Below are 17,103 nucleotides of genomic sequence, written 5' to 3' on the forward strand. Positions count from 1 at the left end.
GAGTTGTTTGAAGAATCGAAAAAAAATAAAATAAAGTGGAATTAAGAAAAAAAATTAAGCATGGAAAAAATCTCCATAAGAAAGAAGAGGTCCATCATGTAAGGACACTAGGAAAAAGCTGAGTGGCAGGGGGATACAGCAATACTCCAGGGGGTATGCCCAACAAAGCTTTTACCAAAGTCTATGAATATCCAGCCTGTGTCCTGTACTGTATGGTTAAGATATGCCTGACTATGATGTTGACGGTGCTTTATATCATAGACCCAAAAGCCAGGCTTCTCTTTGACTTTTTTGACTCAGTACCGAAGCCAGAAGGTTGTGAAAACAGTCTAGCAACTTGTATTTTTAAACGTAGGTCAGCAATGACAGACTATACTGTATATAGCTATAATACCAAGTTTGTTTTAATAAAACATGCATACATATTGAATAATATACAGCATTGAAAGAAACCACTGAAAAGATTGTTGAGGATAAGTAAGGGTAAAACACTTTGGGGTTGATTACTAAAACTGGAGTAGGGAAGACCCTCACCATGCCAACATCCAAAATATATATTCAAGGACTGACCAAGTCAAAAAATTATCAGACTTTGTGGGCACATAATAAGAGAGAGAATCAGTAAAAAAGTATAAACTTTATTACAACATAGTTAAAAAACATATAAACCAACATACAAACAACACCCTGTATGGACACAGTTACCTGTTACCCAATAACGCAGTTAGAGAGGACTGGACCTACGGTACAAAGATTAATTTAATACTGTATCAAGGTAAAATAAAAATTTCTAATCCAGTAATGCCTCTATAAACTTGCTCATCAACACGTTTCACTAAAATATTAGCTTCCTCAGGACAGATACTGGGTAGGTGCTGGTAAACTTGTGGCTCAAGGTGTGGGAGAACTTGACCAAACTGACAAACAGGCAAAAAAGTCTAAAATAGGGGGAAACACATATATCATGTGGTCTATAGTAGATACCACTGGCATATAGTAGTCATATATAGGTATTTGAGTATAAATCACACACACAGCAGTAAGTGGTCACAAATTCCCACTATAAGCGTGTTATAATAGTATACAGTCGCCTATGTATGTGGCAATACCAACCTGAGCACCAATAAAAGGTCTCCCCCCATGTGATAAGCACAGTTTTTATACATTCAGATATTCCATTCACCTCTATACTCAAGGGGACTGTATACTTACCCATTTAATAACTTGGTCCGGTATCCATGAGCCATCGATTGAATATGCTTATAGTGGGAATTTGTGACCACTTACCACTGTGTGTGATTTATACTCAAATACCTATACATGATTACTATATATCAGTGGTATCTACTATAGACCACATGCTGTATGTGTATCCCACTACTTTAGACACCCATATGCAATTTTGGTTTTCGGCTGTTTGTCAGTTTGGTCAAGTTCTCCCACACCTTGAGCTACAAGTTTACCAGCACCTAACCAGTCTCTGTCCTGAGGAAGCTACTATTTTAGCGAAACACGTTGACAAGCAAGTTTTTGGAGCCATTACTGGATCAGAAATTTTTCTTTTACCTTCATACAGTATTAAATTAATCTTTGTACCGTAGGTCCAGTCCTCTATAACTGCATTATTGTGTAACAAGGTTGTTTGTATGTTGGTGTATTTGTTTTTTAACTATGTTGTTATTAAATGTATACTTTTTTACTGATTCTCCCTCTCATTATGTGCTCACAAAGTCTGCAAATTTTTGGACTTGGTCAATCCTTGAATACTAAAACTGGAGAGTGCAAAATATGGTGCAGCTGTGCATAGTAGCCAATCGGCCTCTAACTTCAGCTTGTTCAATTAAGCTTTGACAACAAAAACCTGGAAACTGATTGATTTCTATACAGGGCTGCACCAGATTTTGCACTCCCAAGTTTCAGCATATCAACCCCTTTGACATGCAACATACACATTCTTGTTACTGAACAATGACACACAAATGAAACTGATATTTAGATATATAAATATGATTTAGAAAAAAAAAAAAAAGTTAAAATACACATGCAAATACAAGCTAAAAAAACACACGCAAAAGACATCTTTACAAGGTTGAAAACGTAAGATGTTTAGTCCATCTCCACCAACTCTCCCAAGAATCCTGAGCTAAATTGCTTTCGGTATTTGTGCAATGGAGTAAGAATACTACTGGGTATTTCAATTAAACTTCCCAGTCACTTTATATAGACTCTTTCACAAGGTTGAAAAAAAGAATGTTGGAGCATCACACTCTAAACTGCAAATTAACCTCCCTGGTGGTGTGATTATTTCAGATTTTAGGTGCTGAAAGCGGTACAATTATTTTGCATGGAAATTTGGCATTTTATATTGTAGTCCTGTAATTCTTAGGCCGCGTACACACGCGGGGACTGTTCGCCCAACTTTGTCCGTCAAACAGTTTCGGCAAACAGTCCGCTCAAAATTAGCATGGACGGACATGGCCACACACGACGGACGAACAGTTTGCTGAAACCGTGCGTGATGACGTGAACGGCACGTACGACGGGACGAAAAATACGACGTCCTATACACTGCATTATAACTTTCGGCGTGTAAATCCTTTCTGAGCATGCGCGGAACTTAGTTTGACGAACAAGCCTACACACGAGGGGACTGTTCGCTGAAACTTTGTTTCAGCGGACAGTTTTTCGGAATTTCCGAAAAACCTTGTTCAGCGGACTGTTCGCTGAAACTGTCCGCTGAAAGCCCACACACGAGCGGACTGTTTGCCGAAACACTGTTCAGCGGACAAAGTTGGGCGAACAGTCCCCGCGTGTGTACGCGGCCTTAGAAATAACTCTCTTAAGGCTGGGTTCACACTGGAGCGGCTACGAGAACCGGATGTGATTCGCACCGCACTGCAGTGCAAATCACATCCGATCTCTGTGCGATGCGTGTTCAGCCATACAGATAGTATGGCTGAATTCGCATCGCACCCGCCGCAAACTCGCACGGGACCCTTTTTTTGGTCCGCAGCAGAATCGGATCGCATGGGTGTTCACGTGTCCAAGTTTGCAGATCGCACTGCGATATGCGAACTGATCTGGGGGTGTCATTAAGGTTTCACTGACACTCCCAGCAGTCCGCATAGGGCAGTGTGAACTGCCGGCGGGAGGCATGCGATGCGGGAACCCGCCGCGGATTCACAGCGTTCCCGTTTGAAAAATGAAATCATAAATTATAATATAATAAATAACTATAAATAATTATCCCAAATAATAATATAACAATAATAAAAATTATTCAATAATGTAATCAAATCAAAAACACTGAAATTTGCTCAGTTGCAGAATTGTCACTGTCATTACTTTTCAGTATTTGATGACGGATCTCCCCACAAATCACTATCGCTGAATTCTGAGAATGATTCTAATTTATTGTCGCTGTTTTCTAACTGGTCTAAAATCATTTTTGATGTAAAGGGACAGTTTTGGTTGCTATGGACAATCTCCAGTTTCCAGGCATAAAGAACAGTTTTTATATTATAAAACTGCATGCAGGACACTGGACAGAACACTAGGGACAAAGGGGATGTGAAATAATTACATACAGCAATGTAATCTGTAAGATTACATTATACTGTATGTAATGTGTATGTTTTAATTTTTGAATTTGGCGCAGTTCTCCGCCCCCATGCGTCGCAACGCTCGCAGGGAATGGAGATTGGCTCCGTGATAGATCGAGCGGAGCACGGCTCGCTTGTACAGCGGGGGGACATCGCTGGATCCAGGGGAGAAGATAAGTAACCTCTCCCTGCATTCAGCGATGCGGTCCCCAGTCTGGCTCGGGGTTACCGCTTTTGTATAAAATCTCCACCCCGAGCCAGACTCGGGAATACCGCCGGGGGGGTTAATACATTTGATGAAAGCTGTATTTTTATAGAAAAGATAATAAAAATTACTTGATACATTATTTCTGATACATGTAGCAGTGTTTCAACTCCAGTCCTCAAGGCTCAGGTCATGTTTTCAGGATTTCCCTCAGATGGAACAGCTGTGGTAATTACTAAGGCGGTGAAACTGATCAAATCACCTGTGCAAACTAATGAAAAGCCTGAAAACATGACCTATTGGGGCGCCTTGAGGACTGGAGTTGAGAAACACTGACATATAGACATGCATTAATATGAGCAAATACCTTTTGTCCACTGTTGCCTGCTGCAGGCAGTGCCCAAATACACAAACTATAATTACAAGACATACTGTATATATCTATTACATAGCAGACTACCTCGAATGCTGCTGCTGCTATGCTGTGTTTCTGCCACATCCATAAAATCTATATTGATAATTTCTTCATTTCATAACAGCCCTTAGATGAGGTGTCTCCCTTAGCTGTATTCCATAATTTCTTCCTAATTTGTTCCTGGCAATCTTGCAAATAGCACTTCCTACCCTTGGATTGCCATGATGATGGAATCCACTGTATCTATGGAATTATTCATGGTTATCACCCAGGCTGTTCTGCTCTTTTGGTCTACTACAATGTCTTCCCCCTCTTCATCTCCGTTACAAAGAAAGGTGCAGAAACTGTAGTTTACAAAAGATAGCTTGGATGGAAAATAAGATTGTTTAGGCATTCAGTGCACCCAGAAAGTAGCAAGGACACTGCATTTTTGGCAACATCATTTCTGGAACAGGGTTCAGCAGAATGAGGAGTAGTGTCATCAAAGTGACAACCCTAAAATGTTTCTATTAGCATGTGATTAAATACCGTATATACTCGAGTATAAGCCGAGATTTTCAGCCTCTTTTTTGAGGCTGAAAGTACCCCCCTCGGCTTATACTCGAGTCACCGCCGTCTGCCTGCCCGATCAGCGTGTCGTGCAGACAGACAGCGGCCATTCTACTATTCAAAAGCCGCGCCTCCCTGTCTGTGATAGGCGGAACACTCAATTTCCCAGCAGTCAGTGTTCCGCCTATCACGGACATCCGCTCATTCTCATACTACGGACGAGGATGAGAGGATGTCCGTGATAGGCGGAACACTGACTGCTGGGAAATTGAGTGTTCTGCCTATCACACACAGGGAGGCGCGGCTTTTGAACAGAGGAATGGCCGCCGTCTGTCAGACAAGGAGAGCATGGCACACAGAGGCTGCAGATTGGCACAGGTAGGCAGGGATGGACGGGACACAGCGACGGACGGGACACAGCGACAGACGGGACACAGCGACGGACGGGACACAGCGACGGACGGGACACAGCGACGAACGGGACACAGGGACGGACAGGACACAGGGATGGACGGGACACAGGGACGGACGGGACACAGGGACGGACGGGACACAGGGACGGACGGGACACAGGGATGGACACAGGGACGGACGGGACACAGGGATGGACACAGGGATGGACGGGACACAGGAATGGACACAGGGATGGACGGGACACAGGGATGGACACAGGGATGTCTCACCCTCGGCTTATACACGAGTCAATAAATTTCCCAGTTTTTTTGTGGTAAATTGGGGGCCTCGGCTTATATTCGGATCGACCTATACTCGAGTATATACGGTAATCAGACTACAAGGAAGCAAAACAGTTGGTATAGGATACGTTCTTGGAGATGCATCCTGCCTTGGGCTTACTGTCCTCTTAATCTATAACTATGCCTAACAATTCTTCTCAGGGTCAGTCTTAATTGCCCTGTGAAAAAAATTTGCATTGCGATTCCATCTACCAAGGTAATGTCTACCCTTTTAACTCTTCTAAAAAAGGGGCACAACTTAAGCCAATATTAAAGAAACTAGTCAAATGCATAGAACTCCTCCCTGATCTCTCACATCCTTATTTCAAAACATACTATGAGGCCTACAGTAGAAAATAAACTTTAATTAAAAAGAAATGCAAAACCGCTGATTGGCTGGAGTAGATGGATGGAAAGCAGCGCAGCCATTGGCTCGCGCTGCTGTCAATCACATCCACTGACGTGGAGCAACCGGGGGTGGGGCCATGTGATACAGCGAGCGGCTATAGCGGCTATAGCCGCCGGCTGTATCACGGGAGTGCGCCCGCAGATGCTTCTCACTATGCGAGGGAGCTCACATGAATGTGAGAAGCACCTGTGGGAGGAAGCCGAGACAGCCGCCGAGGGACCCCAGAAGAGCAGGTTCGGGGCCACTCTGTGCAAAACAAGCTGCACTGTGGAGGTAAGTATAACATGTTTGTTATTTTAAAAAAACTAAAATTTCTCTTTACAACCCCTTTAACAAATCTATTATCACGCATCCACTATTACGTACATTATTGTTCTTTAAATTAGCTTCATTTGTCATCTGTTTATCTCATGATCAATATGATTCATTTCATAAGTTGACTACCTTTTTTTGAGTACATTAAAGTGATTGTAAATGCAATAAAATGAATGCATAAAATAACAAACAGGTTTATACTTACCTGCTCTGTGCAATTCCATTGCACAGAGCGGCCTTGAATGTCCTCTTCTCGGGTCCCCCGACAGCGCTCCTGATTTCTATTCCCCCGACAAGTGCCCCATAGTAAACCCCTTCCTATGGGGGCACTTATGTGGGCTTGCTCCTGGCTTGCTTGCTGTCTACATCTATTGACACAGACACCATGACTCAGCCCCACCCCCTGCTCCCTTGGCAATGGCTTTGATTGACAGCAGTGGGAGTCAATGGCTTCTGCTGCCACAGCAATGCCTGTGAGATTGGGAAGTGAGGGGAGAGCTGTAGATGGGCATAGTACTGGTTTGAATGAGGGCTCAGGTAAGGTAAGGGGGGGGGGGGGTGATACTAATGCCTAAACATTTTTTTCCTTACAGCATTGCAACATGTGCACTCCCCTGGGACTACAGATAAATGAAAAGTTGCTTCGTGCACAGACAAGCACAGGCAGCGCAGTGGGCCTGCTGCAGAAGAGTACCTATTATCCACCAAACTCTCCACCCATGTGAATTTTACTGACAATCAAAGTCATCACTGATTTAACCAGCAGATACTTTGTGATATTCTGGAATTCATGTTCATGTGCTCATGGAATATGTAGTCCTGCCCCCCGGCATGGAAGGAAATGATGTGCACACTCCCTGACAAGAAGTGAGGAGGAAGCACATTGAAAGACAGAGGGGTGAAAAATTCAGATAGGTAAATACAGTAAATGTTGACATAAGGAGTAGTAGAAAAATAATGGAGTTCTTGATGAAAATCGATGCATTTAAATGGAGAGATTTAAAAAAAAAATAAGGGTTTAATACTACTATAAGGACAAGCATACAACTCTTTGTACCATTTTGATTTCTAGAAGTTCCTCTCTGATCCCCACATCTGAAATATCATATGCAGGTCTTGTGTTATTCATATTATCTGTGATAAGGAAAGCATTGGGAGTGATGCTGACCAACTGCATATGGAGTGATTAGTGTAGGGCATGTAAGCACTGAATGTTATGTAGGAAACCCTGCCTGAATTCCATGTACTTAGCAAAATGTTGTGTATCTTATCAAATTAGAGGTAGGGGCTTGACGGGTTTTTACTTTTTTCATCCTTTATTATATCTTAATGCTGCTGATGTCCTGCAACCACCTTGCAGCCTGTTCCTTTCTTATGCACTACAATGATAAAAGGTTGCATGTGTTTTTCTCACATGGCATATTTCCTAATTGTTGCTGGCTGTATTTGTTTATATTTGAGGTTTCTTTAAGATGAGGTTTAATATGATTATATTTGCATTTCTTTTTACTTCAGACTTACTCATCAACATGCTAATAAAAAATTTCAATAAAACATTTCTATTGTCATTACATACTTTATTCTAGGTTCAGTAACATCATCAATCATTGGTTCTCTGTGTTTCTCCTTGCAAAGCAAGTAGATCGTGACTGGTGGGAGAAGCTTATAGAGTGCTGTGCATAGCTTCAGAAAACATCATAACACCCTGCCTCAGTACTCCTCCAAGAACCCTCATGCCGCGTACACACAATCGGAATTCCGGCCAGAAAAAGACAGATGAGAGCTTTTCATCGGAAAATGAGACCGTGTGTATGCTCCATCGAAATTTAGCTATCCGAATTTCCGCCAGAAACAAATTGATAGCATGTTCTCAATTTTCCCAATGGAAAAACTTTCTATCGGTGATTCCGATCGTGTGTATGCAATTCCGACATGCCAAAAATCATGCATGCTCTGATTCACCTACGAGACAGAAGCTATTGGCTACTGGCTATTGAACTTCCTTTTTCTAGTCCCGTTGTACGCGTTGTACGTCACCGCGTTATAAACGATCGGAATTTTATGTGACCATGTGTAGGCAAGACAGCTTGAGCCGAATTCCGTCTGGAAAACCATCAGAGCTTTTTCCGATGAGAATTCTGATCGTATGTACGCGGCATTAGTCCTAATGCAAGCAGTGGGTTTACTCCTCAGAGGCATTATGAAAATATCAAAATGTCTTGATGGGTAGTTGTCAGTCCGGAAGAGTGAGCATTCCTAGGCAGGCTGTATTTGCATGCCGAACAGCCTAGGTAATGCCACGTGTGATTCTGAGATCCAATGATTGAAAGAGCTGAAATCCAATGAGTGAAAGCAGTGGGTCAGGAACAGCAAGGCTGGGGAGAAAAGGCTAGATATTGTTGGATGTTCTCCAGCCTGGAAATTAGAAAAGCTCTATCTGATGTACTACAGCTTTTAATGCACACTCTGAAAAACTCAATGTGCAGTGGAATCAGAGTAACCAATTTCAGTAGAGGAAAGGAGCCTGTATGACTGTTCAAGACTGAAAGTAAGGCTGGAGTTCAGCTTTAAATGGCGGCAGCAGTGGCTATACCTTGTCTTTTAGTTTCCTTTGGGAGACAGGGACAAAGAGCACAAGAATACAAAACAAGGACCTTTATATCAGTATCAGAAAGTCTATTTTAATTTGAATTGCTATCTTTCATGAAAAACATGGCTGCTAAGTCATATTATCATGTTAAAGCTTAATATAAAATGTTAGTGGTTGGGCTTACAGCTACTTTAACAATTTATGATTGAGTTCTTTATATTGAACAGCTAGGGTGTTTTCTTATATGCACAGATCAGTACTACCAACTATCCTTTTAAGGACCAATATCTGTCCGCAAAAAGTGATTACCAGACAGATTTTTAATTGAAAAATGTTTCTTATTTTCTTTTTTTAGATACAAAGCTTTAGCTTGGGGTGATAAGAGCACACCGGGCAGTTGTTGATGACAATCTGTTCAAGAGCCGCCTCCTTTTCACACCACCTTGCTACAGTCTTAACCACTTGCTTACTGGGCACTTAGTCCCCCCTCCTGCCTAGACCAATTTTCAGCTTTCAGCGCTGATGCACTTTGAATGACAATTGCGCGGTCATACAACATTATAATTTTTTTCCCACAAATAGAGCTTTCTTTTGGTGGAATTTAATTACAGCTGGGAGTTTTATTTTTTGCTAAACAAACAAAATAAACACTGCAAAATAAAAAAAAAATTAAAAATCATGTTTAATAGTTTGTTATAAATTTTGCAAACAGGTAATTTTTCTCCTTCATTGAAGTGCGCGGATGAGGCGCACTGATAGGCTGCACTGGTGGTCACTGATAGGCTGCACTGGTGGGCACTGATAGGCATAGTTAAGGCGGCACTAATAGGCACAGATAAGGTGGCACCGATAGGCACAGATAAGGCAGTACTGATGGGCACAGATAAGGCGGCACTGATGGGCAAAGATGGGCACAGATAAGATGGCACGGATGGGTGGCACGGATGGGTGTCACGGATGGGTGGCACTAAGGGGCACTGATAGGTACCACTGATAGATGGGACTGATGGGCACTGATAGGTGGCTCTGATAGGTGGCAATGCTGGGCACTGATGGGCGGCACTGATGGGCACTGGTAGATGACACTGATGGGCACGGATATGTGGCACAGGGGTGCAGCACCGTTGTTGAGGCAGATTGTGGGTGGCACTGTGGGCACTGATGGGTGGCACTGTGGGCACTGATGTGTGGCACTGTGGGCACTGCTGGGTGGCACTGTGGGCACTGCTGGGTGGAACTTACGGGGGCACTTATTTATTCTTGAGGGGGGCAGGTGGGCACTAGTAAGCTGGCCGTGATCGGCTCTTTTTTTTTCTCCTTGCGCGAGGAGGAATAATAGCCGATTACCGGCTCCATTGTATCACATGATCAGCTGTCATTGGCTGACAGCTGATCACGTGATAAGGGGTCGGGATTGACCCCTTGCTCGGATCCGTGATCAGGCGAGTCTCATAGACTCAGGGGGCGCGCAGGCCGCTCGTGCACGGAACGACGTCAATAGACGTAGTCCTGGCAAAGGAGGTCCGCGCTGTAGCCGTCATTTGGCTATAGCGCGGGTCTCAAGTGGTTAAAAAGAAATGTAAAAACACTGTACATCTAAAATACCACACACTCAACCCAAGTACACCCTGCCGTATTCCCATATATTCATTTTTTTAAATATCAGAGCTATAACTCCTAAGCATTGTTGGGTGAAAGTTGGTTGCCAATAGGACAGTACATCAACATAATGAGGTAAAATAGGTTAAAATTTGGAAACACACACAAGGCAGGTGTTTTGCCAAACTAGAAATTCAAGTGTACTATCTCAGAAACCCGTAAAGGACATCTTCAGCCAAATTCTTAATAGCCTCCCTTCTACCTCCTCTAGTTAACTGCTTAACCTAACTTTACTTAACTAAGGCTTGCCATAGAATATGTAATTTTCTTTCCTTCAAAGTTCTCCTGCAGAAAGTCAGTGATCATGTGATTAAATACTTCTGCTGTCTGCTCATTGTCCATTTATAGAGCTGTGGTGGGATTAGCAGAAGAGGAGGATAAAGAGAATGCATTAGTAGTTGAGAACAACTGGCTGCTCTGCACCTGGGAAGAGGTAGAGGAGAAGGCTTTGTCAGGGAACCCACTATCTCCTGGATGTGTTGTGGCTGTATAGCATTACCACTCAAAGATAAAGAAGGCAAATATGCCCTGTCCCCTGATAGTGTGGCCAGACCACTGCTCTGGCTTGCAGAGCTTGCCTACTACCTCATGTGCGCCTCTCACTGCCTGGCATCTTTATTATAAGCGATTGCCTATAATTTAATGTCAGCTATGAAAATAGGGGGACATATATGTGCTGCACATCTTTACTACTTTGTCATCATCATCAACCAATTTATAATTCACACCCCAAAATAAAAAAACGTCCTTTGCAAAACAGAATATAATAAAATGTACCTCTCCATAAAATTAACTCATAAACACTTAATCCCATTTTTTTAACCTAGCATCAACTAAAAATTATGGATAATTTACCTATTATGATAATTGACTATTAGCCTTGAAAATGGCCAATTTAGTATCATGATTCTTCGTCATAGACTTCTACAGGATTCACTGCTTTTTTTTTGTTTTGTACATTTTTTAAGTTTTGCAAATTTGAAATAGATTTGACAAACCCTCTGAGAAATGAGCCTGTGCAGATTGTCCATCGCTAGTTGTTTTTTTTTGTAGCCTGCAAACTGTCCCCAGTAGTTATTAACCTCCCTGGCGGTATGATTATTTCAGATTTTAGGTGCTGAAAGCAGTAAAATTATTTTGCATGAAAATTTGGCGTTTTATATTGTAGTCCTGTAATTCTTAGGAATAACTTACTTAAATCTGTCCAAACCAGAGTCTAGCAGACATCCCGGGTATGATAAAGTTTGAAAAATGAAATCATAAACTATAATATAATAAATAATTATACCAAATAATAATATAATATTAATAAAAAAATATTCAATAATTTAATCAAATCAAAAACACTGAAATTTGCTCAGTTGCAGAATTGTCGCTGTCATTACTTTTCAGTATTTGATGACGGATCTCCCCACAAATCGCTATCCCTCAATTCCGCGAGTGATTCCAATTTATTATCGCTGTTTTCTAGCTGGTCTAAAATCATTTTTGATGTAAAGGGACAGTTTTGGTTGCTATGGACAATCTCCAGTTTCCAGGCATAAAGAACAGTTTTTATATTATAAAACTGCATGCAGGACACTGGACAGAACACTAGGGACAAAGGGGATGTGAAATTATTACATACAGCAATGTGATCTGTAAGATTACATTATATTGTATGTAATGTGTGTGTTTCACTTTTTGAATTTGGCGCCGTTCTCCGTCCCCATGCGTCGCAATGCTCGCAGGGAAAGGAGATTGGCTCTGTGATAGATCAAGCGAAGCACAGCTCGCTCGTACAGCGGGGGGGACATCACTGGATCCAGGGGAGAAGGTAAGTAAACTCTCCCTGCATTCAGCGATCGGTCCTGAATCTGGCTCCCCCCCCCCCGAGCCAGACCCGGGAATACCGCCAGGGGGGTTAAGGACTCTTTTAGATCAACAAAAAATGTTAAATGAAAATGTGTTAATACGTTTGATGTCTAGAAATAGTATCTAGCAACATATAATCTAAGCAACACAGTTTATTAACAATTGCTCTCCCTTTTTAACACAGAATGAATGATTTGCTCAAGCAAGTTTTACATCAGCTCAGCAAATCTTCTGCTTAGCCACCAATCCAGATTAACATTTTTTTTGTCTCTTTACTTTTAAGACTTTGTTTTAATTCTGTTGGTTGTTTAATGTACAATGAGGTGAGTAAAACTTAAGCTTTCAGTAAATCATCATCCTTACTGTACACAAGATTAAGTCAAGCAATGGTATGGTAGGTTATAAATGAGATGATCAAGACATACACTATGCCAGTTTAGTGGTGAGGAAATTATGTACTAAACTGTTATTCAAAGCATGTTAGAAACGAAGATAGAAAATTTATTGGAAAGCGAAGCTTACTTTTTGGTGTACAGGTTCCACAGTCTAATAGTCTAGTCCAGTCTGTAAGATAATTAATAGATGCCATTTATTCCTCTGCTGTCCAGTTGGGTTAAAATAAAATAAAAAAAAGAAGCAAAATAAAAAACAAACACAAGCACATGTCTGTACATGAAAACTAAAATGCCAGATGGCTGACAAAAACACAAAAAGCACACAGACAAATCTGCACATTAGGGGGTAATGTACTACAAGGCGTATTACAACTTTTTGATAAATTATGTATTTATTTTTCCCCACCCTGGCTGTGCTTTTAAAATAAATGTATCCTGATGATGAGATCGCCTGGAGTGCTGAATCGCTCAGATGTCTCAAGAAGAGGCTGCAGCAAAGGGTAGGTTCACCTACTTAACTTTGGGATATTCAACTTTCTCTGAGAATTTGTCTGAAGGATGCTAATGTCAAATTCATCTAAAGCACCATGGGCAGAAGTACATGTTTTACAGTGTAATGCAGTGTTTTAACAAAGGGGTCCACACTAAATAAGTTGATCTTGCTGTTTTAGTGCAAGGTCCACTTTAACAATCATCATACATGTTTTAGTAAATTGCCCCCTATGTGTTATTGCCTTAATGTATTAATGTTGTAGCATTATTACTGTATATGCAGCAGGCTGGTTCTGCATGTTTTGCAGTAACAACTAAGAACTTGAAATGATATGCAAATTTACTAGCACATCACACCAGGCAGTATCATTGTAGACCTTTATTTGGAACTCATTCAAAAAATACTGCCTGACCTCAGTGCGAAATAATAGTTACATACTCTTTACCTACCCTTTCATGGATGTGGCTGTTTCTGCTGTTCAAGTCATTAGGAACAATGTAGGAGTATAAATGTGATACCTTTATAAACTCTTGCACTGTTTACCCAGAAAGTATAGAAGCAGAGATCTGATAAAACATTTGAGTGAAAAAAAAAAAAAGAATTTCTTCCCATGCACATGAGCCCTTTTATTTATAATAGGGAGGTACCACAATTCAGAGACTTTTCTAGAACCAATAGACATTGAAAATACAGGCATACCCCACTTTTAAGTACACAATGGGGTTTATTTACTAAAGCTGGAAAGTGCAAAATCAGGCTCACTTCTGCATAGAAACCAATGAGCTTCCAGGTTTTATTACCAAAGCTTAAAGTGGAAGTAAACCCTCCTATCGTTTTCAGTCAAGGAAGCTGCCATCTTGGCCTCTAATAATTCTTCAACTGCCATAATGCTGCACATGTGATCAGTTATGACACCAGCCATTGGATGGTTTGAAAGTTTGGTTGAGAGCACAACCAATGTGAAAGTTAACATTTCCGGCATGCCGGGAATGTAAGTGTTTTTTGAAACTGGGTTTACTCCCGCTTTAATTAAACAAGCTGGGGTTAGAAGCTCATTGGTTTCTATGCAGAAGTGAGCCTGATTTTGCACTTTCCAGCTTTAGTAAATAAACCCCATTGTATATTTAAAAGTGGGGTATGCCTGTATAGGGTAACTAACTTTTTTCATTACACGGTGCACCACATTTCAAGGTTTAGAAATTAGAACTAACACCTGAAATGCCAAATGTATGGCCCATAATTACTTGCACCTTTTGGACGAAAGGAGGGTGGTGACAGTTTAGAGCCAGGTTAATCGTGTAAGAGCATAATCAAGTAATAAAGCGTTCATGTGTCAGATTCCACAGCTAACAGGGCTTCTGAGCTTGGTTACATTAATTTTTTTTGTCTGAAACCAATGCAGAAGTTGAGGATGCACAGTTTGAGTGCCAGACAGGACCTGTAATACCTTCTTGCATCTTGTGCTGGAGCCAACAGCATTCTACACCCTATACCTGTGATGGCAAACCTTGGCACCCCAGATGTTTTGGAACTACATTTCCCATGATACTCAACTACACTGCAGAATGCATGAGCATCATGGGAAATGTAGTTCCAAAACATCTGGGGTGCCAAGGTTTGCCATCACTGCCCTACACATATGCTGGGTTCAAATAAAAAATCAAGTTCAACCAAGTAAGCCCCATTCAACCTCGGGGAACGTGAGATGGAAACATAGTAGAACACCCTTGTATGCATACCCCAACTCCTTTAGTACATAAAGCAGACAGACTGTAGAGGAATACGTAGTTGTAGCTGCTTTGGGGATTGACAAGGCATATTTTCCATTGGAAATTTAGGGACTCCCTTTAACAAAGTATCTAGAACAGAGTTCCTGTTACTAAGCAATCATAAGGTCCTAGACATGCAGTTACCATTTTTACCATAGAGCGTGTACTGCTGTAACAAAAACACAAACAAAACACTGACAAAATGGCTACTGCCCTAAGGACATGGCATAGAGCTAGAGAGAAGTGAAGAATGTCATAAGTAATAGAATTCACTTTTTTCGTATTGATTGTTCATGCCCTGAGAATGAAGTATGCTAACAATTCAGGTAAGCTAAGGACAAGGTGTACAGTTTTAACTCTCTTATTAATGTTACACCCACTGCTCCCTGATCCAAACTGTAGTGTTTCCTTCACCGTGGATTTTATAATGATATTTCATGTCACATGCATCGCAGATTTCGTTACACCCTTTGATCTCCCAGGTGCATAAATGGGTACACTTTTGCTAGCTATGCTATACATTAGTATGATAGAAAATGCTGTACATTTCTTACTTCAACTAGTAGGAGCTAAATGTAAAACATTAAAGGCTACAGGGCAAGGATCGCTGGCTCTGAGATCATATAATTATGCTGTTATAATTCTGTGCTAGCAGCAAAAGGTCAGACTCACCACAAGCCAAACTTTCAGGTTCAGCTTTAACAATAGCAGGCTGATTGCATCATCCCATGTGAGGCAGAAAAATACCAAAGATCAATCACACAGAGTAACACCGGTCAACTAAAATGATTAGTGTCATGAAATGAAGAAAATTGGTGTATTTGAGCAAAACTAAGATTTTTTGGTTGGAAGTATATTCTTGTAGTAATGAAATCATGACATTTATATTGTTTTAGCAGCTTAAATACTTGTGCCTTGAGACATTAGGAGACAACGTTACAATGGTTTTGTGAAGTGAAATACTAATATTTGTAATTATAATAAGAACAATCCAAGGGTGTTGTTCATTTATTGTTACATAAGCAGTTCACAATGGGTGTGATGTATTTTTTTTTAATTATATTGTTTATTTCAAATCCCTTAAAATGGTCTTCAAAGAAAAAGATCACCTTATACAAATTTACATCCATCCAGTAACAATAAAAATTGTATTCATAACAAAAAAGAAAATGATCTGAACCACTTGCATTGGGTGGACGTCCTGGGACAGCCTCGACTTTCCGGGGGTATATCTGAATGTTGCCTGAGGCTACAGACATCATTCAGATATCGGCATTTTCAGCCGGCGATTCCCTGCACCATAAGAATGATCATAGCGGCTGTTCCACCGTTTGTTCGTTCTTACGGGCGGCGGGAGGGGTCCCCCCCCTCCCGACACCCTCCTGTACTTCTACCAACTCACCACTTCCTTCGGTGAGTTGGACACAGGATCCGCCGGCCTCCGGATAATGATCATAGAGATTTCCAGAAAACCAGATGGTCGCTGGAGTCTCTATGATCGTTCGGAGGCCGGACGCGATGTTATGACGTAACGCCTGGCCTCTGCATTCAAATAACGGCGCAGCCTCATCTGGGAATCCGGGATTGTATTTGTTTTTTATTTTTATTTTAGGCTTCCCAGCCTAGAGGTGAGATATGGGGTCTTATTGACCCCATATCTCACTGTAAATAGGTCCGATCATGCCATATTCCTATTACAAGGGATGCTTTTTAAAGTGTCAAACTAAAAAAATAAAAGAAAAATTAACAATAAAAAAAAAAACTTTAAAGCGCCCCTGTCCCCGTGAGATCGTACGCAGAAGCGAACGCATACGTAAGTCCCGCCCACTTATGAAATCGGTGTGCAAACCACACGTGAGGTATCGCAGCGAACGTTAGAGCGAGAGCAATAATTCTAGCCCTAGACCTCCTCCGCAAAACATGTAACCAGTAAAAAATGTTAAAGCTTCGCCTATGAGGATTTTTAAATACCAAAGTTTGGCGTCATTCCACGAGCGCGTGCAATTTGGAAACGTGATATGTTGGGTATCTATTTACTCAGCGTATCTTCATCTTTCACCTTATGCAAAAAATTTGGGCTAACTTTACTGTTTTTTTTTTTTTAAAGCATGAAA

General features: G+C 41.3%; 1 protein-coding gene across 5 annotated transcripts in view; it reads right to left on the bottom strand.

The window, feature by feature from the left end:
* TENM1 (teneurin transmembrane protein 1) overlaps positions 1–17,103 on the bottom strand; it is a 912,904-nt gene that overhangs the window by 586,909 nt on the left and 308,892 nt on the right. For 3 of the 5 annotated variants that reach the window (XM_077478724.1, XM_077478705.1, XM_077478696.1), the window contains one exon: positions 12,855–12,896. The exons of the other annotated variants lie outside the window; for them this stretch is intronic. In XM_077478724.1, the coding sequence (XP_077334850.1) occupies positions 12,855–12,896 (42 nt within the window). The remainder of the gene's footprint in view (positions 1–12,854; positions 12,897–17,103) is intronic. 5 annotated transcript variants of the gene reach the window in all.

The sequence above is a fragment of the Lithobates pipiens genome, unplaced genomic scaffold (genome assembly GCF_037356315.1).
Source record: "Lithobates pipiens isolate NorthernLeopardFrog02 unplaced genomic scaffold, aLitPip1_a1.2 Scaffold_1, whole genome shotgun sequence".
NCBI lineage: Eukaryota > Metazoa > Chordata > Amphibia > Anura > Ranidae > Lithobates > Lithobates pipiens.